The following is a 25,295-nucleotide window of genomic DNA, read 5'->3' on the forward strand; positions in this document are numbered from 1 at the left end:
TTTTGAGAACACTATAACAATTTACAATGGCAAATTTATTGAAAAAAAAAAATCATTTTACAAATTCACAATGCTTTATCAATTTAAAATGAATGCTGCATTTCCAAAAAGCACAACCTCTAACTTCTCTTCTTGTTTCCTTTGTACCAGCAATTTACAAAAAAACAACCCCAAAACCCCAAACCCCCCCCCAAAGCAAAAACCCCACGGCTCCCCCAAATTCACACCCCCCCTCCCCCAATTTTGAAATAAACATGTAACAGAATGTAAGTTTTATAATTAGAAAATGGCAGTTTATAGACCTTCCCCAGTTCCAAATGTGCAGTAGTGCTTCATGATCCTTGAGGGGTTGGAAGGTCAAATATAATGGGAGGGTTGGTTGGTTGAAAGCTGACTGTACACGTTGAAGCATTGATGTAGGTTGTGTACCCGTCTGTCATAATGCCATAACCTGTAGGGAGAAGGTGCCACACTTACTGTAATACACACAAACGATACTGCCCCTGGGCAGCTCCACCGAAACCTTGTTGTGGGATCAATGCTTTGGAATAAAATTAAATTTATCCCTTCAAAATCATGCAACTTCTCGAAAGCTGCCACAAAGGCTTGATGGAAAAAATACGATGTACTGCGTCTGGAATAAGAACCAACGCTTTTATGGACAAACTTTTTCCCTCCCATGGAAAATCCTCTGTTGCAACTGGATACAGCAGAAAGAGAGACAAAACCACATGTTCTTTTTAAAATTACTGAATTAGTGAGCTGTAGTTTGCATGCCTGTACTGTCTGTCATAAGAAAAAGATGAATCTGGAGCAAAAGATTTAGAAGTAACTTTGGTTTTGCCTACAAAAAGCCCTCTCTGGGCAATGAACTGAAGCCAGTAAGCTTTCCCTGTGCTAGCCCTTCTCATCCATTCCTCACCCCAGGGCTGCCAAGTGTTAGCAGTGGCTTGGGAAACCTCGGAAACTCATTAGCAGGTTACAAATATACATATGTATATATTTACCTTTTACATATGTATGATATCTACCAGTGAAAAGCATGACTAAGGAAAGCATATATAAATATACATATCATCTACCAGTGAAAAGCATGACTAAGGAAAGGGATCTCTCCTGCTACAAACACAACAGAACACTGGACATCAATGGATCACCTCTGGCTTAAGCAGAAAATTGAGGTGAAAGTTAAACAGATGAGTGTTTTTCATTATGAAGGGATCTTGAGAACTTGTTCCCTGATAGACAACCCAGAAGTGAATATTAATCAAAGGTTTTATCAGCATGCCAAGGACTTGACTCCTCTGTAACACGCTGGCACCAGTTTCAGGATGTTGCAGACTGTTCTCCACCTTCTGAACATCTGGGCAGCAAAACTCCTGTTCAGAGGGTGCCTGAGGAGCCAGCAATGCTGGTTCTCTGCTGGCCTTCATCTCTCCCACCGACCTCAAGGGAATAGGACGTAACAGCACCCTAGCAATTTTGGGCAAGTGGAGCAAACTATAGCAACCCATGAACTGAGGAGCCTTCATTCAGCAAATGGGATGTGAGGAAACAAGTGAGAGCAGAACAACAGAGATACTGAGAAGGCAGAAGGTCTCCTGCTCCTGTTGAGAGTGTGCCTGAGGAGCCAGCAGCAATGCTGGTTCTCTGCTGGCCTCCATCTCTCCCACTGGCCTCACGGGAATAGGATGTAACACCACCCTAGCAATTTTGGGCAAGCGGAGCAAACTATAGCAACCCATGAACTGAGGAGCCTTCATTCAGCAAACGCAATGTGAGGAAACAAGTGAGAGCAGAAGAACAGAGATACTGAGAAGGCAGAAGGTCTCCTCTTACAGACGTTCTCTCAAGGATAAGGAAATAGGAGCTCCAGTTCCACCAAAGCAGAAGGTGAGAGAAAGCTTTGCCATTGTTTTCAGCTGACATCCACAGACAGCTAACAAAGAAGCTAGAAAAAAATCTAGGAAGAATGTGGCACCAAATGCACCTTTTTAAAAAAAAAAAAACAAACACCCAACCTTCAGAGCTTTATGGAGGAAGAGAACTTCCCATTGCTAACCCGCAGGGAAAAAATGTTTTTCTTTTAAACCATTATGATACAGTACAGATCACCGCTGTCTGAAAGCTCAGATAAATACAGCTACCCACAGTGTCTATCAGAAAGAGCTTTATGGAGGAAGAGAACTTCCCATTGCTAACCCGCAGGGAAAAAATGTTTTTCTTTTAAACCATTATGATACAGTACAGATCACCGCTGTCTGAAAGCTCAGATAAATACAGCTACCCACAGTGTCTATCAGAAAGAATAATCACTTCAGAATCGCTGCACTGTCCGCCTGTATCACTTTACTTATTTAGACTGGCAATTTTGATTTAGATCATCTCATGGTGGGAAAAGCCTTGTTTGCAGTTGTTCTTGCTTATCAACCAGGAAAAAAACCTGCATCACCAAAATGTGTGTAAAGCCCCCGATGACTTAATACAGAGTGGTGCGTGTTCATCTCGGCTGGAGTTGGAGGAGAGTTAATTGCACTGTAAGATAATGCTCTTAACACTTGTCTATTTCTTTCTGTACTTAAACAAGCCATTCTTATGTCTTCTACGTAAGCTCCAAACATGACTTTAACTTTTTTGTTAGTATTCTTTTAAGAATGTATTTGAACGCTCACTTTTAATCTGTGCCACCACCCTTCCTATGGGATTTAACGTAAGGTGCTGTGTGTCGTCCCTCAGTGCTTTCTTACACTAATGTACTGATCTCCTACATTAAAATACCTTCCTCTTCCATTACTTAACACTATTACAACTAGAAGTTTCATCATCCAGTGTGCCTACAAAGGCTGTAGACAATTTACATGTTTTAGCCAGAAATCCTGCTGCATTCCCTTATTCTTAATATGCAAGGATTAATATTTATACAAAATATCCAATCTTTTCCCAGGTGCATTAAAAGACTGCGATATTCATGCCACTCTACTTAAGGTCATGTCAGTATTTCCATTATAAACTCTATTTACAGATAGCAGGCATAAAAACCATTGTATTAAAAGACTGCTATATTCATGCCACTATACTTAAGGTCGTGTCAGTATTTCCATTATAAACTCTTTATTTACAGATAGCAGGCATAAAAACCATTGTATGAAGCCACAGGGGCTTCAGAAAAACCAACACTACTAGTTGAGAGAGCTGTCCTTTTTTTACATTTCTTTTACGAAGTCCTCCAAATCTTTAAGCCTACAGAGAACCTAATTAGAGTCAATGGAGAAACCTCCAAGGGGGACAATATAAAGCATTTAACATGTTATTTCGAGTTCTAGGGTCACAAAATCTTACACTCTCTCTCAGGCAGAACTCCTAGTGTTTGTCTCTCAGCCACACGAAAGCTACAAAATTGTATTAAATATTTAAGTATCTCCAAAATGGATTTAGTCTTTCAGTCTCTTTCACTGCCATAAACTGAGCTTATTGCTTCTGAAGCTTCACACTCCTGATCTGATACCGACAGTGGGGAAATATCTGCTCTAAAATATGAGACTGCTGGAAGGTAGCACACAGTACACACTCTATTACAGGATGCTTTCAGAAATGTATGCAAAGTGGGTTCTGGCAATCTCTCCTCCTGATGTCTGACTCGAGATGCCCTCCTTTCTGCTTTTCCTTACACACTGATGGGAGGTGAGCTGAGACAGTAAGTTGCCTTTCCTTTTCCTTTTTTTCTAGCGCCTTTCTTGGCTCCTGTGCTTGGGATAATGGGGATCATTTTCATTTTGGCTTGCAAGTGTGGAGAATCTCATCTGTTTCTCTAACGAAGTTTGTCAAAATTTGAATTACTTTCAAATAACCTGTGTGGAACAACCTTTGCACAGTGAAAGATGTAGGTGGCTATATGTAGCATGCGTTCCTGAAACAGTCTGTTTTAATTCTAGCATAAATTTACAAAGTGCTGTGCATGTAATCACTTCCCTCAATTCTCTCCCTCCAATATGCCACTATCCGTCCTTTGCAATAACCACTGAAATGTGCTGCTTTGAAACCAGCCTGAGATGGAAGAGGGGAGTAGTGCTGCTCCTTACCTTCATGAATCCCACCAAAGACATGGAGTTTGGGCCTTACTCGCCTCTGCACCGTGTTCAACAGTTCCACACAACCCACTCTCTGCAGCTCCTTTGGAACCCAGTCTCGAAAACCTGAAGGCAAAATGCAATCAATACTATTAATTTTCTCTATTCAGGTAAGGTTTCATGGAGTCTTTCAGGAAGTCATAATTCATGGAAGGTTTATTACATTATCTGTAGTCATAACCTCTCCATTAAAGCGCACAATGGCTTTTAAGAAATGTTTCACTGTCACTTTGTCTTCCTTAAGATTTCCTCCCTCCATCTGCATTAATATTTTTCTGGATGTGATTTGGTTATTTAAACCGTGGGTTTAAACTCATATTCCACCTTGAAAACCTGGGACATTTATTCCCGGCACTGCTGCAGATTTTTCTTCCCTTTCCCCAGCCCTTAGAGCCTTCCAAGCCAGCTCGCTGGTTCCTCCAGAAATAAAATACCTCTGAAAGATCAACTGCTGTACAACCCGATACCTTTGGCGCCTCAAAGCTTTAAAATACAGTCTCCCACAGCTTCCAGAGGACCAGGCTCTGCAGATGGCAGGTTACTTCTGAGTCCCTACTCACCACCAACAAGCCATGCAGCCAAATAGCTTCCAACAAGCTAGTGCTAATTGACTACGCTGCCACTCAGCCCTACGGATAATATGGAAAAATGCATAAAAGTTGACATCAGCTATTCCAGGACTCTGCTGCCTGCACTAGCACCGACAAGGATCAGCAGGGCAAGACGAATGAGGAGGAGGAAAAGGGAAATCTGGAGCCACATCCGACTGTAGCATCGTTCTACTGACTTTAAAGTAATTACACCCTGTGCCAAGTTTATCCCAGGCAGTAAAAACATGTTGTGACATGAACTTGACCAAATTTCGGAGAGAACAAAGAGTCCAGATACAGCTCTACCTCCCTTAATATTTACATAATTTATAAAGCATCATTTTGCCAATATTATCATGCAGACTGAGACCTAGCCCCCCTCCTTTTAGACACAGTACTTGCACCCGGTCTGTGCCTGCAGTTAAAATATTGTACCAACCTTTGGAAATTCAACTTCATTATCTCCATCAAACCCAAAATTTAAGTAGGCTTATTCAATTAAAGCATTCATTAGTGTCTGCAGCACTACATTACTGCTATATGAACTCAATTCAGAGCAGATGGATTAGCAACCCATTTAAAATAGCACCCGTGAAACATTATAAACATACTTGTGGGTTTTTTTCGCTTCTTTGGGAAAATAAACAGATGAAAAGAGCGCTATTCAAAGCGCTGGTTTTCAATATCCAGTGTGCTCCACTGGCAGTGGATGGCGTATCACTGCTTTACCAAAGCAGCACACTGGTAGCTCTATTAAGAATAAAGACAATTTGCTGATTGTCTTACAACACTCTCTAAGTAGTATTGAAAGAGTAACCAGGATATAAAAAGAGCAGCAAGTACATAACCAGTCAAAAACTTTCTGGACTTTTCTGCCTTATCTCTGCTTAGATTGCTGTCTCGTAACTTAATTGTGGTACAAAATGTAAGTGGGTACTGATTCCTGAGTCCACAGTCACTGAGCAGCTCTGTGTGCACACTGGGCCAGCCTGATACCATTTAAATGCTCTTTTGTAACGGCACCTTGCAATCCTGGAAAGTTTTTTTTCTATATTCCCTACCATCTCAAAAGTCGGTGACTTCACATGATCATTAGACGATCTGATCCCTTGGACTTCAAGAGCTTCTCTTAGAACTTTGACAAAATCATAGTCTACTAACAAGAATGGTATTGAAGAAGAGACTGATACACTTTCTTATCCTGATCAGCTGTAGCTGTCTTTATAAAAGGCAGATGCTCAGTTGTTGTAAAACCAACTGAAATATTTAAAATATGGCCCTAGACTGCTTGCCACACGGGTCTTAAAGAAAAGCAGTAAATAATGTGTGGTGCTACCTTGTAGGGTACAGGATAGGGAAATAATAGTGGGACTTTTCAAATGGTCTTTAATGACTTCAGATACGTCAAAACCAAGTACTCCTGCCTCTGCTGAATCGTTATCTTAGTGTCTTTTTCAGACCATCAGAACTTAGTTTAGAACTTAGAATTAAAATGTGGTTCAGTGAATTACTCACATTTACAAGGCAAGCAAAATTTAACTAAATGAAAACCTTCAATTAATGAAAAAACAAATTCTGCATTTACATACTTGTGTTCATTTATCAGTAGTTTGAGTAAGGAATAATTATCTGAGAACATAATTTTGTTCTTTCACAAATTTGCTATAAGACAATTAATAGCTTTAAAAATACTGTTACGTATTTTAAGTTTCCAAGGAAATTTAAATCAAGGAAAGTATGTGGCTACATACTCCTCAGCTCTTGACTGCATCCTCTAAAACCTTAAGGAAACATGTCATTGTAGTGGAATATTTTTTAAAAGTTTTAGTCAACCTCTGAAAAATCATTTGGGATTGGAAACTGTTTGACAAATGAGTATTACTGTGAAATAAAATCCCAAACTCTAATGGCTAGGAATCTGATCTTTGATCTTCTTTTGCTTGAGTTAAACAAAAAGTGTAATTTTTATTTAAAAACACCAGGAAGCTCAACACATTGGCTAAGCCTAACCATCACTTTACACTTCTTCCAAAAAGGCTTTTTAATTCATGGGTTTGAGTTAGGGTGCAATTGCAGTATAGCTTATAGCATTGTTATTTTTTGCTTATTCTGAAAGTAAAATTCTCAGGCAAAAAAATCACACACAGCTTTTGTTTCACTTACCAAGGGGAGGTCCATGTGTCATTAGTATATCAATTCCCTCGGGAATAAGGTTCCACTTGTCTAGCAAAGACTGACCTCTGGGTAGGTTAAAGCCCCATCCATTAAACCACGGTGTCCTTTGAGGGAAAATAAGATGAACTATGTCAGTATAAAACAAAAATCTCTTCCCTTCTGCAGTTTTTCTGAATTAAAATAATTTCTGTACTTCAGAGATAACTTGTAGACAGCCTTTTTGAAGGGGATGCTGCTAAAACAAACTAGTTAAAATACATACACTAATCTACACTTCTAAATTTAGATTAATATCCAATGCTCTTTTTGTACAAAAGTATTCAGCCCTGGGGGCACTTATCCACTAGAGAAAGGGGGAAAAGTTAAAATAACAGACTTAATCGAAAGCTTTTTTTCCAGAGTTTGGGAATGCTCAAACATAAGAACTCTTTCTTTATGTAACCTACCAAAACCAAGAAAAATTCTCATCAGTTTTTGGAGGCAAGAGACAAATGCTGACTGCAAAAGGCAGCTAGTGGGCAACAGCTCGGCAGGAAGGCTGTATGATGCAGTGGTTATAAACTCCATCCGTACTATGGTACTTCACTAAACTCAAACTTGCTTCATTTAGCACTTTTAATATGAGAACGTTGTCACATAACTTGGCTTTGAACTCCTGAGCCTCCTAGAGGTCTTGATCACACAGCGTTTAACCTCACAGTGACTTTTTCAACAGATCTTATCATTTAAAAATCGTTTAGTATTTCTTAAGGAAAACAGAGATCCTCAGTCTGCACCATCACAAGGCAGCATTGCTCTGAGACATTGGTTCCTCCATCAACACAGGTCATGGAAAGCAGACTTTCTAGGAGTACTTTTTTAATGTGTAACAGCCAAATGGAATGGTTTTGATGCAGGTATGTCATAGTAAAGCCCTTCTGTATCAGGCAGGTCCACAAAGCAACTGTTCTGAAGAGATAATATTTACACCTGTTACTGACAACGTTTCACACAGCTGTTAGTATGGTAATAATTTTAAGAGTTTTCATCCACATGTGCATTTCCCAGAACTTAGGCAAAAGAATTTGACTGGGTTGCTTCATTTTCTAGGTCAGATCCTCCTGGGTCCTACCCCTAGTCATTTGGGGCCATCTTTCTGACAGTTCAAGCTACTCCTGCAGTCTTCTCTGTACTGCAGTTCTGAAAACAAAAATTGGGAAAAAACCCAAAACAAACCAGCCGTAAGGAAAAGCATACCTGTTAAAAAGAGAGAGACCATTAGGAGCCCTACATAATTTCATTATATAATCTGCCTCCTGCGCCCTCTAAATTATGCATATTTTCAGCCTCAAATACGCACTGAAGTGGAAATTTCCTGCTGAGATTACATCTCTAATTTTTATTTTTTTTTTAATTGAAGTATTTTGTTTGCCAGGGACAATAATTTGAGCAATGCAGCTTATACCCAGTTATATGTATAGTCTGAATTCCTGACAATGGGCAGCACGGGAGAACAGCAGGCGCTGCTAATATAGGAGCAGGAAGGTCACCGGTGTCTTAGTAACAAATAATAGACACGTCCCGTGTAGTCCTCCTGAACGAATACTTATACTACACACACACACAGGAACCCTTTCAACCCAGCAGACTTCCTGGATGCTGGATGAACGCTAACAAGGCAGAAAAATGAGATGTTAGTTAAACGTTTTACGTAAGCGATGGGTTCCTAACGTGCGTGGCAATGAAAGTTCTCCTCTCACCCCCGGCTTGCTCAGCACCCACTGAAACATTTAAAGAAGTTCATGTGTTGTAAAGCAAGGTCAGTGTACCTCGCAGGAGGTTTGCATGCAACTGAATTAAAACTGAAGCGTGCGTCTTAGCTTTCTTTAGCTGAATCACAAGTGTTTCTGCTTTTCTGTGATTGACCTTTCTGCAACACAGATCTAAATTTCCTTTCCTATAACGTTCCTCGGTTTTAAGGTATCAAGATTATCATAACCTTCAGGGCTGCAGTTAAAAGTTAAAATATGGTTTGGCTAAACACTCAGCTGCTTAAAAAAACAAACACACAGTGCATAGGTTGAACTTTTCACTGTCAATTAACGATTCTTTCCCCACTTGCATTTCTCCTGCAGATAATGCTGTAGTTATTACACCATAGTTAAACCTGAAATGTGAAACCACATCTGTGATCTCTCTGGAGCTCTTTGGAGACTACAACCACAGAAAAACCTGGATTTGTCTGCAGGTTTTTTATTTTATTTTCTTCTGAAGCACTGGGGGAGGAGGAGGAGGGGAACCTGAGCTCCAATATATTCTTCATTCACCAGGCTCTGTAATTAGCTGTGACTAACAGGCACCACATGGGAATCCACTTGTAAGAAAACTTTCGAGAAACCTTCCCCATTATGCAGCACGTGCACAAAAAAAAAAAAAAGGCAGCCAAATACTTTTTGAACATACTAAGTATTTTCATACAAAATGAAGAAATCAGGGAGCAGAGCGGGCATGGCTGGAAGAACACCTGGATTACAGATTTAGGTTTCAGGCATTTAAAACACAAAACTGGATATTCAATGAGAACACTGCACCCTGACTGCACAACCCCACAGTCCCTGCGTTTCGGAGGCGGCTCCAGCATGGCCAGAAAGCCAAGAGGAAAGAGAACGCGTTCAGAGCACCACCAGTAAGAAAAAAAAAACAGCTTTATGGCACAGATTCAGGTTTAGATGAGATCACAAGGAAGGTCACCCGATGTTTGCACTACGCTGTGTTGCAGTGCAGACAAAAAGGAGTTGATGTACTGTGAATCCCGTGAGCGGACAGATGAAGAGCTGTTTACCCCCAGCAAACTTTAAATGTGCAAAGGAAAGACAAAGCCCGCACTGTCAGAAGGCACCATCCTATCAAGGGGATATCGGATAGGGATATTGCACTCCTCCCAGTGCCCTCTTTTGCATACCCAAGAGTTAAATAGAGTCACATTCAAATTCTAAATAAGTTAGAGGGGAAAAATTGTGCACATAGTTATGTGCCTTCTGTAACATCTTCTGGAGCTGGTTACTTACTGGGAGAAACCACTTCATACCTAGGAAGAAGTGTTTATAATGAACCTGTGGTGTTGCAATCAGGTGCAATCAATCAGTACAGCCTACTTAGTCATTAGTAATTGTATTTAAGATCTGACATATTTTTCTTCCCGGAGAAATTTTAAGTAAAAGATATCAGTTAACTCCTAAACACATTAATAGTGTATTTCACTATTAAATAACTGGCAAGAAAAGAAAGCAATGGGCTGTTGAATATTGCCACAAGGAAGGCACAGACATAAAAACCGCAGGGATTAGTAATGAGAGATTACAAACGATTTTGTCATTTTATGTTTGAGGGACCAGAACACATCCTCATACCCAATGCCTGGCGTGACTCGGGTCCCGCTCGCCCGGGAGAACCCAACTGAGCCTCTGCTCACCAGAACCACACTGCACCTCACAGCATCCTTCACGTGCCATCACACCGTCCTGATAATTCCTGATCCTCGGCTCACCTGACAGCTCAGCCCTCCCCTGACTGCAAAGCTTCCTTATCATTTAGGGATAGCAGTTATGCTGGCACCAGATGTGACACGGGGAATATCCTCATCAAAGGCAGACACCTGGCCCATCGTTACTCTCTTCAGTTCTTCATTTCTAGGCAGGAATCCCCACAGACCCCCCCTCCACCTGGCAGTTTGGAACGTACATTTTCGGTGATTAAAAGAATGCTTATGCAGTAGGCTGCGTATTATCTTCACACCTTGTGCTGCAAGAGACACAGACATCACTTGACAGAATACCAAGAAGGAGGGGATCTTAAACTTCGCAACAAGACTCTCCCTCCTTCTGCAGGTGCATTGGGAGAACTCCCTGACAACGCACAAATCCATCTGCTTTTTACGGCAGCGAGCTGCCTCTCCAGTAGGTGATCTAAACTCCCTTCTCCCAAGAGCCATGTATGGTTTTGCTATTTTACTATTATATTAAAACAAATTAAAAAAAAAAAACAAAACCTGAACAGTGATGCAGCGTTATTTTATGACACAAAATCACAGCCACTCCTTGGTGTGTACACCTCAGAAGCAACACTGTCACACAGGGAAAACGGGAGACACAACGTGATGGCCAAGTTCATCCAGGCGATACAGGAATTTCAACTCCTGAAACTTCAACACTTGTAAAGGATGGTATCTCCTACTACCTACTTTCATCTCTTCTCTGGCTCATGAATTTAAATTACCTCATCCTCAGAGTTCAACAGCTCAAAAGGTAAATGTACAATGAGACCTTCCAGATTCAGGTTTTCCTTTTACCTCCACCAGTAAATCCATTTATTTCAATAGTTACTTCTAAACAGGATTAGAAAAAATAAATCATCTCATGGGGGTTTAATCCCATGTATTCATTCATTCATTTTTTAAGGCTACCCGGTCTTTTAGGACAGTTTCAATTTTATCCTTAATCCAATGAGTGAATGCACAGGAGGCAAAAATCTCTGCTTTCCTTCCACAGGCCAACAGCCAAGCAGGTGTCTAAAAGGCATCATGAGCAGAAGCGCTCCTACCCAACTAATAATGACCATAGAATCATAGAATCATTCAGGTTGGAAGAGACCCTTAGGATCATCGAGTCCAACCATCTACCCTACTCTACATAGTCCTCCCCTACATCATATCCCTCAGTACCCCATCTAAACGTCCCTTAAACACATCCAGGGATGGTGACTCAGCCCCCTCCCTGGGCAGCCTGTTCCAGTGCCTGACCACTCTTTCTGTGAAAAATTCCTTCCTAATGTTCAGTCTAAACCTACCCTGTTGGAGCTTGAAGCCGTTCCCTCTCGTTCTGTCGTTTTGTCAGCATTCAAATCCAACACACAGACCTGGCTCACGAGGGAGAGAGACACTTCCACTCATGGGACAAAAGCGGTGGGACAGGACACCGCTACGCACTCCTAGACTCGTTCAGGAGTTCAGTTCAGACTGGCCCACAAACAAGTCCCCAAAGTATCTATTACAGTTCTAGGCGAAAGCTGCAGCAGCACAATGGACTAACAGAGAACAAACCACAAAGGGAGTAAAAGAAAAAGAAGGAAAAAAAGAGTGACCTTTGTGCACAGAAAAGAAAAGCCTTTCAATCCTCCTCCCTCCACCCCAAAGGCTGCACACAGATGTTTGTTGGGGCAGAGCGGCTCACACGTGCCCCACTCCCTTCAGTCAATGGGGAGAGCGTGCCCAGAGGGAACAAACACCCAGGGACCGTGGCGTGGGGCGAGGGACACGGGGACGGAGCCAGCGTGTGTCATCGTGGAAACAAAAGGCTGAGGACAGCAAGTGCACAACGCGTTAAGGACACACATTTTACTTCTATAAAATAGGCTCTGAAACTTGCCTTCTGTGTACAAAACCTTTTTTTTGGTGGTGTGTGAGTTTAAGCTTTCTTACAGTGAATATTGAAATGCTTTTCAGTAATGTAACAACCACCAAGAAATCTTCAAGGCTAAATGATTTCCTCAATGTGCTCGCTATACGTAATGCTGTGATACCAGTGAAAGGCAGAGCTGTGTTTCACTCCCACCAGCACTCACCTGCCGTGCCTCAGTGTCCCATTTAGAAAGCGAGGGCAATAATACACGACCAAAGGAAGCACGACGGGGTCTGGGTCCTTGGGATTTTGCTTATCCTGCATCTTTAAACAGTTGAAGCTCTCAGAAAGTGGGTTACCAGTACTGTGACTATTTAATCCATGTTACCGTACGCATCTCCCTATTACTGACCTGCACAACAGTCAGCAAGTCTCTAAAACATACTTCTGCTATTTTTACAATGTTACAAAAACATGAAGCCTCAACAGCTGCTAGTAATTACTTTTTTTTTTTTTCCCCTGCAGGTTTTCTCTCTTTCAACTTACTACAACCCCTAAATACTTTGTTAGTTGTCAGAATGACAAAATATTTGAGCAACACAACCCCCACCCATTCACATGGTTGGAGAGAGAGAGGTTACACCACGACTTTTCTCTACAAACCAGTCCTCCACAATGGAAATTGCAGCAACCACCTCATCACCACAAGCCAGCATGACCTAGTACTCTCCTTGCACCAAGCTGTTCTCCATCGCTACCAGTACAAACTGGTCAATGGATTTTTTTAGCTTTTAGCTTATACTCCAGTCAGATAAGAGGCTTGGATCTCAGAGGTATGAAAGAAAAAGCTAGGAGCTCAACTGCAGCCATTCAGCACATTCCATGGACGTGCTGATGTGGACCAGATTATCACCTAAAACAGGGACAGAAAGAGAAGTAAGTGTAGTTTCAGCCATCCATACGGCTGGAAAATAGTACATTAAAATATTTCCTTTATGCATCTTGCAGTTCTTCCCTCGCTCCCTGAAGGCTCCCCCAACTTTTCTTGACAGGCAACTGAGCTCTGGTCCCCAAATCTACAGCCCACTGCTTCTGTGGATACCTTTCAGTATTTGGTTTCTCTGAAGCCTCATGTCAACCACTGGCATCTTCTATCTTATGTCTTGAATGGTTAGGGACACATTTTGGAGAAGGAACATGAAACGTCTGCGCTATTCATAAGTTTTGTGTTAACAATACCAGAGCACCACAGACAATATTTAATACCACAACTTGTCTTCTGTGGGGAAGGCTTATTTAAAAACATACACAGACAAAACCAAACCCAAAGCCCACAATAAACAAAACACAACAGAAAGAGGTTGTGTAAAGAAATACATAAAATCATGCACATGCCAGGGCTTAAGAAACTTGAGGCCAAAGCAGCAGACAGATGGGAGGTTAAAATGCCAGCAATGTCACAGAGGATTGCAAGACACAGAGGACAGCAGGACACAGAGCCCCTGAGGACAGGAGAAATAATACATAATGTGGCAGAGGAGGGGACAACCTGAGGAAGCCAGTGAATACAGGAAAGGAGAGGAAGGGAGTAGATGAATTTTTAGTTTATGACTCAGGCAACCTTTGTTTAAGTATCTGAACTGCTCATCAAAGAGGAAATTTCCTCCAAATCTACTGAGGTTTTCCAATCCCTAACTGTATTGTAATTATTTTATTTAGGGCTTTACTTAATGAGATCTGGGAGATATTTTAATATCCCCAAAATATGAAAATAATTCAAACTTGACTCAAGGGCTAATTTCATTCTACTTTTAAAAAAGAACAGAATTACAAAGGCCTACTAATAAAAGCAAGTATTGGACCTTGCATATTTCTGTGCTGCGTATGGTTGAGGATGGCTTGAAGGATAGACCTGGTCTAAGCTACCAGAGGCCTCAGCTAGGTCCATACAGCAACTCCAGGGTGCTTCCCTGCATGGAGCACTGTGGCAGCAGCTCAGGTGTAGGAAGCACCATGCCAGACAGATTTACAGAACCTCTTCTTGTGCCAGAGTGGGCACATTCTGCCCTTCATGCCCATACTGCATCTCTGTGCAGGGTACATGCACCCTTGGAAATGTCAAAGGATGCTGGGGTATTGAGAAGAGCTTGAACTCCTCCAGCTGTTACGGTGGAATTTTGTGGTCTTTGTAGAAACAGAGAATCACAGGATATCTATCTCTGGCGCCAAAACTCACCACAACATGTCAAACATTCATTCTGAGGGACAGGCAAGGGGGAAAGAGGAAAGAAAAGGCAAAAAAGCAAATGGCTGAAATTTTGATTCCATTTTGCTCAACAACTGTGCATGTTATAGAATGATGCTTGGTTTCTTCTAGTAAACAGGATCATAATAAGCTAGTTGTATTGCATATTAAGTTAATTTTCTACGTGCCTCTTATTATCCATGCAGGAAATGTAAATTGACAAAGCTCCCACCCCAGGTAGATCTGGAAGAGGGTTTTACTACTAGCCCTGTTTCTGCAATGACAACACAAATAGAGTAAAAGTGAAATGGAAGTAAGGACCTCTCCAACAAATGCATATTTGTGCAGATCCACTGGGACAGCGTGCTTGACATGCAAAAAAGCAAAATCTGTACAGGTGTGATTACATCCAGTAGCTTCTGTTGAATATTTTATATATTTATAAAAATACCAGTTGGAAAATACTTACTGAAAGATGGCTGCCTTTAAACTTAAGTTACATTTCAGTGAATTGTGGAACAAATGTCACACCTATAATAAATTAAACACTCAGAAGAAGTTATGCCTGCCTGCCCTGTTGGTGAATTTGGACTCAAAATTAACCCGAGATAGAAAGTCTCTCAAACACTGGGCTTACGTCAGAGCTACATTTTGGTCTTGTTTTTGCACTGCTTTAGAGTTTTCTATATAACCCACTTCCATGCTCTGGTACATAGAATCATGAAGATTTTGGTCTTTGCGCCTTTATGTTCCGGATGTCCTTGCTTTTCCTGATCTGATTTCCAGAGTTAAAAAACCAGTTTTTTGTTTCTGAAAAGTAAAAAAGCCAAAACCAAAACCAACTCAAAAAACCCCACCAAGCACAAAGCTGCATCACAATCACAGGAACCTGAAGGTTTTCAAAAACTCTTTTCAGATGCTTTACAAGTAATAATTAATTTAGCCTCAGAACAGTCTAGGTAGCGCACTGTTTAGAGAGGTACTGTGTAGAACTAGGCTGACTACACCAAGAATAAATTTGCCAGAATATATTCCTAAGTGACTTGCTTAAAGTGAACCAGATAATAAACACAGAACATCGCCCTCCGTGATTTTCACTGTAAATCTTTAACAATAAACCAATTATCCTTACCTACTCCGCTATTTTAAAATCAGACACTGAGATTGCTTATTGCCAGGTGGTGCTGTTTATCTATAAATACCACCACCACTATTTTTATTTATGTTTTGCTCAAAATGCAGCTTAGCATTCTTCAAGACTAAACAGAAACTTTCCTGAGTGCCTGGCAGGAAAACCAACCAAGGTTCACATGTATTAGTCTTCCATGCACACACAGCCCACGATATTTAACTGTAGGAACTTGTAACATAATCTTCTGAAAATTTACCAAAAAAAGAATGGAAACAGTTAGTTATAATTAGGCCACAGGACGCTCCCAGCATTTCTTGTTTGTTTGAAGTCCGTGGTACCTCCCATTTCAGCTTATTCTTGAAGCTGGCTATAAGGTCTCTTACCCTCACTAACCAGATGAAAACAGCCAAAACAATTAAAGAGTTTCCAGTGTCACAATACATGCTTATTTGGCATTTAGTTACAGTATAAAATATCATGGCTAAGCTTTAGGCAATAATATTGGCTTACTATTTAATTGTAAGTTTTAGGAAATGTCATTTATTTAAAAGGTATGTAGATTTGCTCCATTTATTCCAGTCTTTGCTTTGTGCAGAAATTTAACATCTGGCTTACTCAGAACTTCACCTTTACTGAAAACTGTGATCCTACTTTGGAGTCTGCAGGAAGGGAAAATTAGCAATTCCTGTTCCATCTTCATCCAAAAACACTGCTACTTAATTTGTCAAATTCTGTCAACCAAGAAACTTTAAAAAAAAATGTCATCTGGGGAAAAGGGTGATCATGGATCATATCACACCTCCTTCTCAGCTCAGGCAACCTGAGGAGACTTGTATGCAAACAAAGTTCACACGTACAAAATCCTATACTCGGTATATTACATGCACACAACGTGTGTGTGTGTGTGTGTGTGTGTATATATATATTTATAAAAATACATTCATCTCCTGTTGCTCCTTGCCTTTAACAAGGAATCCAACAAATAACTTGAAGAAAAGGCACAGTGCACTCCCAAACCAATGCATACTCCAAGTGTTATAGCACTCAAGCATGACCCCAGTAATATAAGCTAACATTTTCAGGTTATTACCTGGAGGAGCTGTCTTATGTATGAGCCAATTTAGCAAATCAATTAAAGTAATGCAGTTACTTAATCAACAGATGAACACCAAAAAAAAAAAAAAAAAAGAAAAGAAGAGACTGAGATTAAAAAAAACCCCACGTGAGGGTCATAAAATAAGCAGAAGCTGCTGAAAAGACTGCAGAGAGCATTCCGCCTCGCAGAGGTAAAAGGAGCATTGTTTTAATTGAAAAGGATCTGTTTAAGCATGGGTCATCTGCTTTTGTCGGCTTCAAGATCATTAAACAAGCAGTTCAGATTACATGCAGGTCAATTTACACAACATTTAATTCTAGGCTCACCCACCTTCATGTTGTCCCTTCAAAGAGGTTTGTGGGAGATGCAGATTACTACAGACTGACTGAGAGTTAACTTGACTCTCCTGGTGAAAAAAACCTAATATGAAAACTTCAATTAGAAACTATCATAGTAGAATTTTTACAGTGACTCCACCTGATCAATAAAATGCCATTTGTGTTTTTTCCAGCTTTCACCTAGACAGAAGGAGAGGATTTTGACACCCACATCTCTCCAAGGCAATGTGCAACACCTAATTCCCCTCAAGAGAGTGTTAATGGAACGTAAATAGGTGCAGGCAATCAGCAGAACAAAAAAAAAAGGCATAGGAAAGATGTCTTTCTCATCAACCACCAGTCAAAACTCCAGGCTTTATGAGAAGCCCAAGTTGCCTCCCAGTTGGATGGCAATGTACTTCCAGAACCTCTGCTGACCAAACTGCTTCTCCTGGAACTGCAAAGCACCAGCCCCAGTCAGGGGCACCCTGTGGTGGGCAACGTGCTGGCAGGGTCAGACACTTCTGGTCCTAAAAATGCAGTGCTATAGGCTCACAATTACCTATTTATCCCTTGGGATCATATCCACTCTTATTTTTAAAAACCACGCTTCCAAAGAAAAGTAGTGATCTCATATTCCAAGTTCTCACCTGAAGTAAATTTTTTACAGATAAGTTACAAGCCTATGAACTGGTGGTTTATAATAGAAAGGCAGACTGACATTTAAATCGAGTGGCACTAGAATAATGGCTTTATATTAGTATTTTATGGGAGGCTGAATAACCACAGAGTTAACATACTGTATTTTCTGGCAATAAAAAAATCTGTTGAAAACAAAAGGTCATTTTATTTGATAATGTATACTAATTAGATTTGTATTGTATGGTCAAGAGAGTAAAGGAAAGATTAATTCTTAGAGGAAAAGTCAATATATCAGGATGGCTAGGACCGGTTTGGTTTTAATTCTTTAACCATGTTGTAAAGCCTGCGGTTCGTAACCCGCAGCCATATATTGCTGTACACTGTAGGTTTAATACAGACCCCGGACTTCAGTCTGATCTGATAAAAATCTGAAACTTGCAGTAGGCCATTACGTGGGCAAACTATTCATTTTATATTCACCTCCTTGTCGTGTCAGTGCAGAGGTCATCTAAAGAGGGGGCCTAATTAATCAAACTGTCAGAGCCAATGAGGAGGAGCATGTTAATAGGACTTTTATTTCACCCAGGAAAGCAGTGGTCTGACAGGAACCAGAAAATATGGCCTTGATGTTGCTGTTTATTAGCAATGCCGAGATCAGTGGTAATAGGTGCCAAGCAGCCTATGTTTGATAAAGCGCTGAATGTCAAGAACCTGCACCAACTAGAAATTAGACTGACAAGAGGCAGGAATCTCAGCATATTGATAGCTACCAGACAGCAGGTAGGGTTTGGAGGGGATCACAAAACCAGAGCCTGCGCAGGACACGTTCTCATTTCTTCAAAAGCAAACCCAACAAACCCTCAAAACATCATCCTGCCCATCCCAAACACCAAAACCCACCAGCTGTTTTCCTGCACTTCAAAGTGAGGCTTTATAAGCACTCACCCCGTTAAACCCTGGCCCTGCAAAACACAATAATAACGCTGAAACAAATGGGGTGACGATTTCATTTCTTACCCAAAGCCTTGCCACAAAATTGATGTCCTTAACACAAAGTGCTTGCCCGTAATAAAGAAGAAAACAAGCACATCTAAAAGGGAGTGAGTGGGAGCTATAAGAGATGCTCACAGTTTTTGAAGGGCACTGGACTCATTTTAGCAGCAGCCACGGCATTTGCTGTGTGGGTGATATATGTAAAATTTTAAATTAATTATTTTAGTAATGCACCCCTACGTGATTTCTCAGTCTGCAATGTATTTTAGACTTCAGGCCATGGTAGGCTTTATAATTAACTACTTTCTGAAGCCATTTTAATTAAATTTTTTTCCCCAACACCATTATTTCCAAATGAATAGGGAGCTAACATTAAATAGCCTTCTAAATAGAGAGCTGCAGGAATCTACTCTTGTAGGATAAAGCACTCGGAGTCACACCCCTAGCAATGCCCACAGAAAGGCTTAAGCAGAGAATGTGGCAGCCAAAGGGGAACCTTGGACACTGACGGGGCATGAAAGTCCCTGGAGAAGCCAAGAACCTTTCTTGGTGGGTGAGGAAACCTGTTGTGTTTACGGCTGCTGCCAGGGATCCATCCTCATCCTGAATTTTTTTTTTTCCCTTAGAATACTCCATTGTCTGAATCTTCCTCTTAAAGGCAGCGGTCATCCTCATCCTGAATTATTTTCTTTTTCCCTTCCCTGAGAATACTCCATTGTCTGAATCTTCCTCTTAAAGCCAGTGGTACTAAAATTGGCATCAAATGATGCAGAGCTGAGGCCTCTCGCTCAGGTGAGTCAGCTTCCCAGGGCAGTGCTGCCTTCTGCGCTGTGGCCAGCTGTCCCTTGCCAGCAGACCAGCACAATCCCATCTACAGAGACTGGAGAGACTTGCAGTAAGATATTTATGTTACCCCTCTTGACCAGAGTATTTGGTTTTAGTGTGTTCAAACTTGCAACAGCCCAAATACAGGACTGGAGAACGGTTATTCAGGGCAGGAGCTGCTTCTCTGATGGCAAAACTCACCGAAAGCTTTACCACCAAACTACAGCCTTAAAGATAACAATGCATCCCTACTGTAAAAGAAACATACGAACAATAATTAAGACACTCTTCCTTCCTAATCTTCTGCTGTGACAATGTCCTTTCCAATAGTTCAAATAAATATTTCCCCTTATAGAGTTTCATACTTTTAAATTTAAACAACATAAGGCACGCCCCCTATACATTACAGAAAATATGTCAGGTTGAAAATAAATGCAGAAAGCTAAAATGTGGTCCAAATTACTACCTTTTGGAGCTTTAGATGGCTATTTTCAGAGCTACAACAAAAATAAATGTTGGTGGATAAAACCTTAATGGTTATGAGCCTCATTTTTACATTTCTCAGTAGCAGCAGTGTTAAAAACTTGTACTGAAGTCACTTAACCATTAGCACATGAAGTAGCACAAATATTTGGAACTACATTAAGTATCTTTTAAAAAAGTTTTGAAGAGGGTTTTTCTGCCACTGACAACGTATTACTTAGCCATTAACATAGTATTTTACTAGTATGATGATTTTCTTACCTGGATGGTACCATTAGTTTATGATTGGGGGCGGTGGGGTGTTGAATTTTTTGTAATGTCACATCTTTATTTCCTATCATTGTGTAGTCAGACTATGACCAAGGAAACTATTTCTTCAAAGGCATTGTAAAAGTGTGTATTTTAAACCACTTGCCTAACTTCACATAGATATTGCTCTTACTTTGAAACAAAAGAAAATCCGCACGTTAATCCCAATGACATTGCTATAGGAACCTTATTTACAGTATGATAAAAAAACCGGTCCTTTCTTACAGCCTCATTAAATCTAAGCCTCATTTAACTACTAGGACATTTTTACAATGGGTTTACTGACATACGATGATAAATGCCTGTATAACATCCTTCAACAATAGCCCCGACTATAGCCATAACCACAATGTGTATAAACACTGCATCAGTTTTAACAATGCGCTGTCCTGAATAGTCGGAAGTGAAGTAACATTGAACACATTTGTACTAACCCCCACATCTCCAAACCTGTGTTTTGCTTGAAGTTTTTTTCATTGGTTTCTGTTTTGGTTTGGGGGGGCTGCTTTGTTTTGTCTTCTCAGTGGGAAAAGAAACATTCCCCTTAAAATGAGGAGAATTAAGACGCTGAACTTTTTAAATATTACAGAATCCCTTTGAAAACCCAAAGCCTTGCCACAAAATTGATGTCCTTAACACAAAGTGCTTGCCCGTAATAAAGAAGAAAACAAGCACATCTAAAAGGGAGTGAGTGGGAGCTATAAGAGATGCTCACAGTTTTTGAAGGGCACTGGACTCATTTTAGCAGCAGCCACGGCATTTGCTGTGTGGGTGATATATGTAAAATTTTAAATTAATTATTTTAGTAATGCACCCCTACGTGATTTCTCAGTCTGCAATGTATTTTAGACTTCAGGCCATGGTAGGCTTTATAATTAACTACTTTCTGAAGCCATTTTAATTAAATTTTTTTCCCCAACACCATTATTTCCAAATGAATAGGGAGCTAACATTAAATAGCCTTCTAAATAGAGAGCTGCAGGAATCTACTCTTGTAGGATAAAGCACTCGGAGTCACACCCCTAGCAATGCCCACAGAAAGGCTTAAGCAGAGAATGTGGCAGCCAAAGGGGAACCTTGGACACTGACGGGGCATGAAAGTCCCTGGAGAAGCCAAGAACCTTTCTTGGTGGGTGAGGAAACCTGTTGTGTTTACGGCTGCTGCCAGGGATCCATCCTCATCCTGAATTATTTTCTTTTTCCCTTCCCTGAGAATACTCCATTGTCTGAATCTTCCTCTTAAAGCCAGTGGTACTAAAATTGGCATCAAATGATGCAGAGCTTAAAGGCAGCGGTACTAAAATTGGCATCAAATGATGCAGAGCTGAGGCCTCTCGCTCAGGTGAGTCAGCTTCCCAGGGCAGTGCTGCCTTCTGCGCTGTGGCCAGCTGTCCCTTGCCAGCAGACCAGCACAATCCCATCTACAGAGACTGGAGAGACTTGCAGTAAGATATTTATGTTACCCCTCTTGACCAGAGTATTTGGTTTTAGTGTGTTCAAACTTGCAACAGCCCAAATACAGGACTGGAGAACGGTTATTCAGGGCAGGAGCTGCTTCTCTGATGGCAAAACTCACCGAAAGCTTTACCACCAAACTACAGCCTTAAAGATAACAATGCATCCCTACTGTAAAAGAAACATATGAACAATAATTAAGACACTCTTCCTTCCTAATCTTCTGCTGTGACAATGTCCTTTCCAATAGTTCAAATAAATATTTCCCCTTATAGAGTTTCATACTTTTAAATTTAAACAACATAAGGCACGCCCCCTATACATTACAGAAAATATGTCAGGTTGAAAATAAATGCAGAAAGCTAAAATGTGGTCCAAATTACTACCTTTTGGAGCTTTAGATGGCTATTTTCAGAGCTACAACAAAAATAAATGTTGGTGGATAAAACCTTAATGGTTATGAGCCTCATTTTTACATTTCTCAGTAGCAGCAGTGTTAAAAACTTGTACTGAAGTCACTTAACCATTAGCACATGAAGTAGCACAAATATTTGGAACTACATTAAGTATCTTTTAAAAAAGTTTTGAAGAGGGTTTTTCTGCCACTGACAACGTATTACTTAGCCATTAACATAGTATTTTACTAGTATGATGATTTTCTTACCTGGATGGTACCATTAGTTTATGATTGGGGGCGGTGGGGTGTTGAATTTTTTGTAATGTCACATCTTTATTTCCTATCATTGTGTAGTCAGACTATGACCAAGGAAACTATTTCTTCAAAGGCATTGTAAAAGTGTGTATTTTAAACCACTTGCCTAACTTCACATAGATATTGCTCTTACTTTGAAACAAAAGAAAATCCGCACGTTAATCCCAATGACATTGCTATAGGAACCTTATTTACAGTATGATAAAAAAACCGGTCCTTTCTTACAGCCTCATTAAATCTAAGCCTCATTTAACTACTAGGACATTTTTACAATGGGTTTACTGACATACGATGATAAATGCCTGTATAACATCCTTCAACAATAGCCCCGACTATAGCCATAACCACAATGTGTATAAACACTGCATCAGTTTTAACAATGCGCTGTCCTGAATAGTCGGAAGTGAAGTAACATTGAACACATTTGTACTAACCCCCACATCTCCAAACCTGTGTTTTGCTTGAAGTTTTTTTCATTGGTTTCTGTTTTGGTTTGGGGGGGCTGCTTTGTTTTGTCTTCTCAGTGGGAAAAGAAACATTCCCCTTAAAATGAGGAGAATTAAGACGCTGAACTTTTTAAATATTACAGAATCCCTTTGAAATTTTGACCCAGGCAGAAAGGTTTCCTGAAATTTGATTCTTTCGAGATAAAAGGGTTGGCAGCGGGATGAAAGCAGCCCTACCCTTTTTTCCATGTCAGAGAAATGAATGGAATGGCTTATGAATACGTGTAACTCACCCATTCAGGAGCCACTCTGGTGCCTATTTGTCCTGAAATACCAGTGTTGAGTTACTGCGCAAAGCAAAATAACTGTTAGCCAGCATGAACTCAATCCACGAGGACAATGAGGCCCAGGACATGGGGTTTAGAGACTTAACAAACTTTTCAAACTTCAAGGTAATGCAAGGAATTAGACGCCATTTCTGTGGGACTCATGCTTTCCAAACCCCTTATAAACAGTTAGCCACTGTAACTTACTCTTGCAAGGAAGAGACCAGGAGTACCAGCCCTGTACAACAAACTAAAACTGAACAGGCTCAACTGCTCTCCTGTTCTTGGCTGGCCTCTGATTTAATTTCACATCAAATGATATCGCAAAGCTGGACATGGTAAACCTACAGTATTTTCACTGGAGACTAGGGTCTGACATTCTGTCTAAATGAAATTTCCCAGTTGTCCCAAGCACTTTTTATCTTATTTCCATGCTAGCAGTTTGAAATGTCACTATGTATTGCCACAATGACAGGTGAGCAAAGGCACAAGAAAGCAACAGAGCTGGTTTCTCCAACGAACCATGCCTGGCAAATGTGAAAATTTTCTTTTGCCCCTGGCTCCTGGTCCACCCCCAGGTATTAAAGTTAACAGAGGTAAACCCTGCAACGTGACTTCATGCAGGCTGAAATACAGAGCAGTGGTTAAGAAAACTTGGTATGTATTTATGTACATATATACATACATTATTAAAAACACCACTAAGGGCCAATATCTTGCAAATATTTTTTTTACTTTACTACCATAGGTTCTTGCACTAAGGTTAATTAGAGACTGACAGCAATAAATCCCCTGTAATACAGAAGATTGAGCCATGTGGTCACAATGCATATTTTATGTGTATTAATAGACTGAGGCTTGGATAGTATCAATGAAAAAATAAATAAAGAAAACATCCTTCAGAAAACTACTGTGTACAGTAGTTGATGCCTCCTGCTCATTGGGATTTTGGAATCTGCAAAGGCTTCCTTCCAGTGGCAGTGGGCATAAGACCATGGTGACATTTATCATTATGCTAACTTATGTATTTCTACTAACTACAATGAATTGCTCTAAAAGACAACTTCAAGATCAAACTCTGGACGTTTGTTTCTCTATCCTAAATCTCTTTTTCTTGCTGTAATGAAATAATAACCTTCTGCCTTTTAAAGGCAACTTCTTTATATAGGCTTGCTCATGTCATAGAGGTGGTAATCACTAGAAGAAAAATAGATGGGTTTATATTGCCAATTAACACCTAGATATTGCTTACACTCCTGTTAACCTCATCTCTATGAGACAGGAAGACTGGCCACTCACAGCAATGACTCCTTACAGCAATGCCATAAAAGGAGCAGTGAGCATTTGTATGCAGCAACCTCCATCGAGAAACATCCAGCACCCGCATCAATGTGTGTGAAATGCTGGTCTCCTTGAAGTCAATGTTCAAAATTTCACCCATGATTTATTTTTCAATAAGTCATCTCTCACTGTTCCGCTCTTTGATATTGCTTTGCTTCTGGGAGAGCAGAAGATATGAAAAGGTGCATTTCTATTAGCAACATCCACTTTAAAACTTCACGTTCTACCCTCTGTATAAGGCCCTGATGCCAAACATTCTCTGATATGAGCTGTTTGTTCAGCCTTCACCTGCCTTTATCATCAGAAGAAAACATCTGGACTATCACAATCCTTTCTGCATAAAAAAAGAAGTCATCATGGTCTCCCTTATTAACATCAGGAAACAAACCTTTGAGTAGTAGAGGTAGAGTAAAAATAGGGTTCTACACCCCATTTTGGCTAGATTCCCCTGAAGATATAAATCAATGCAACTGTTTTCTTTAACAGTACACAACTGAGGCACCAAATGATCAGAATCTTTCGTGACTGCGACGATATGTGTGAAACATACCGTATTTTGGGGATATATTTTCAGAGCTCAGTAGTGGGATGCATCTGAAACCTCCCTCTTCCAGGGATGCCGTTACCTGCCCCCAGGAGAGCCACAGCCCGAGCCATTCCCTCAGCTTACCATTCCTTGGCTACAGCTGGGGGAAAGAAGGGGGAA

General features: G+C 40.5%; 1 protein-coding gene across 3 annotated transcripts in view; it reads right to left on the bottom strand.

Moving 5' to 3' along the window:
• Positions 1 to 239: 239 nt before the first annotated feature.
• MPPED2 (metallophosphoesterase domain containing 2) overlaps positions 240 to 25,295 on the bottom strand; it is a 113,821-nt gene continuing 88,765 nt past the window's right edge. For all 3 annotated transcript variants that reach the window (XM_014949251.1, XM_014949250.1, XM_014949252.1), the window contains exons 5-7: positions 6,881 to 6,996; positions 4,080 to 4,193; positions 240 to 451 (exon numbers count right to left, since the gene is read on the bottom strand). In XM_014949251.1, the coding sequence (XP_014804737.1) occupies positions 333 to 451; positions 4,080 to 4,193; positions 6,881 to 6,996 (349 nt within the window). In that variant the 3' untranslated portion in view covers positions 240 to 332. The remainder of the gene's footprint in view (positions 452 to 4,079; positions 4,194 to 6,880; positions 6,997 to 25,295) is intronic.

Source organism: Calidris pugnax, unplaced genomic scaffold (assembly GCF_001431845.1).
Source record: "Calidris pugnax isolate Ruff unplaced genomic scaffold, ASM143184v1 scaffold177, whole genome shotgun sequence".
Classification (NCBI taxonomy): domain Eukaryota; kingdom Metazoa; phylum Chordata; class Aves; order Charadriiformes; family Scolopacidae; genus Calidris; species Calidris pugnax.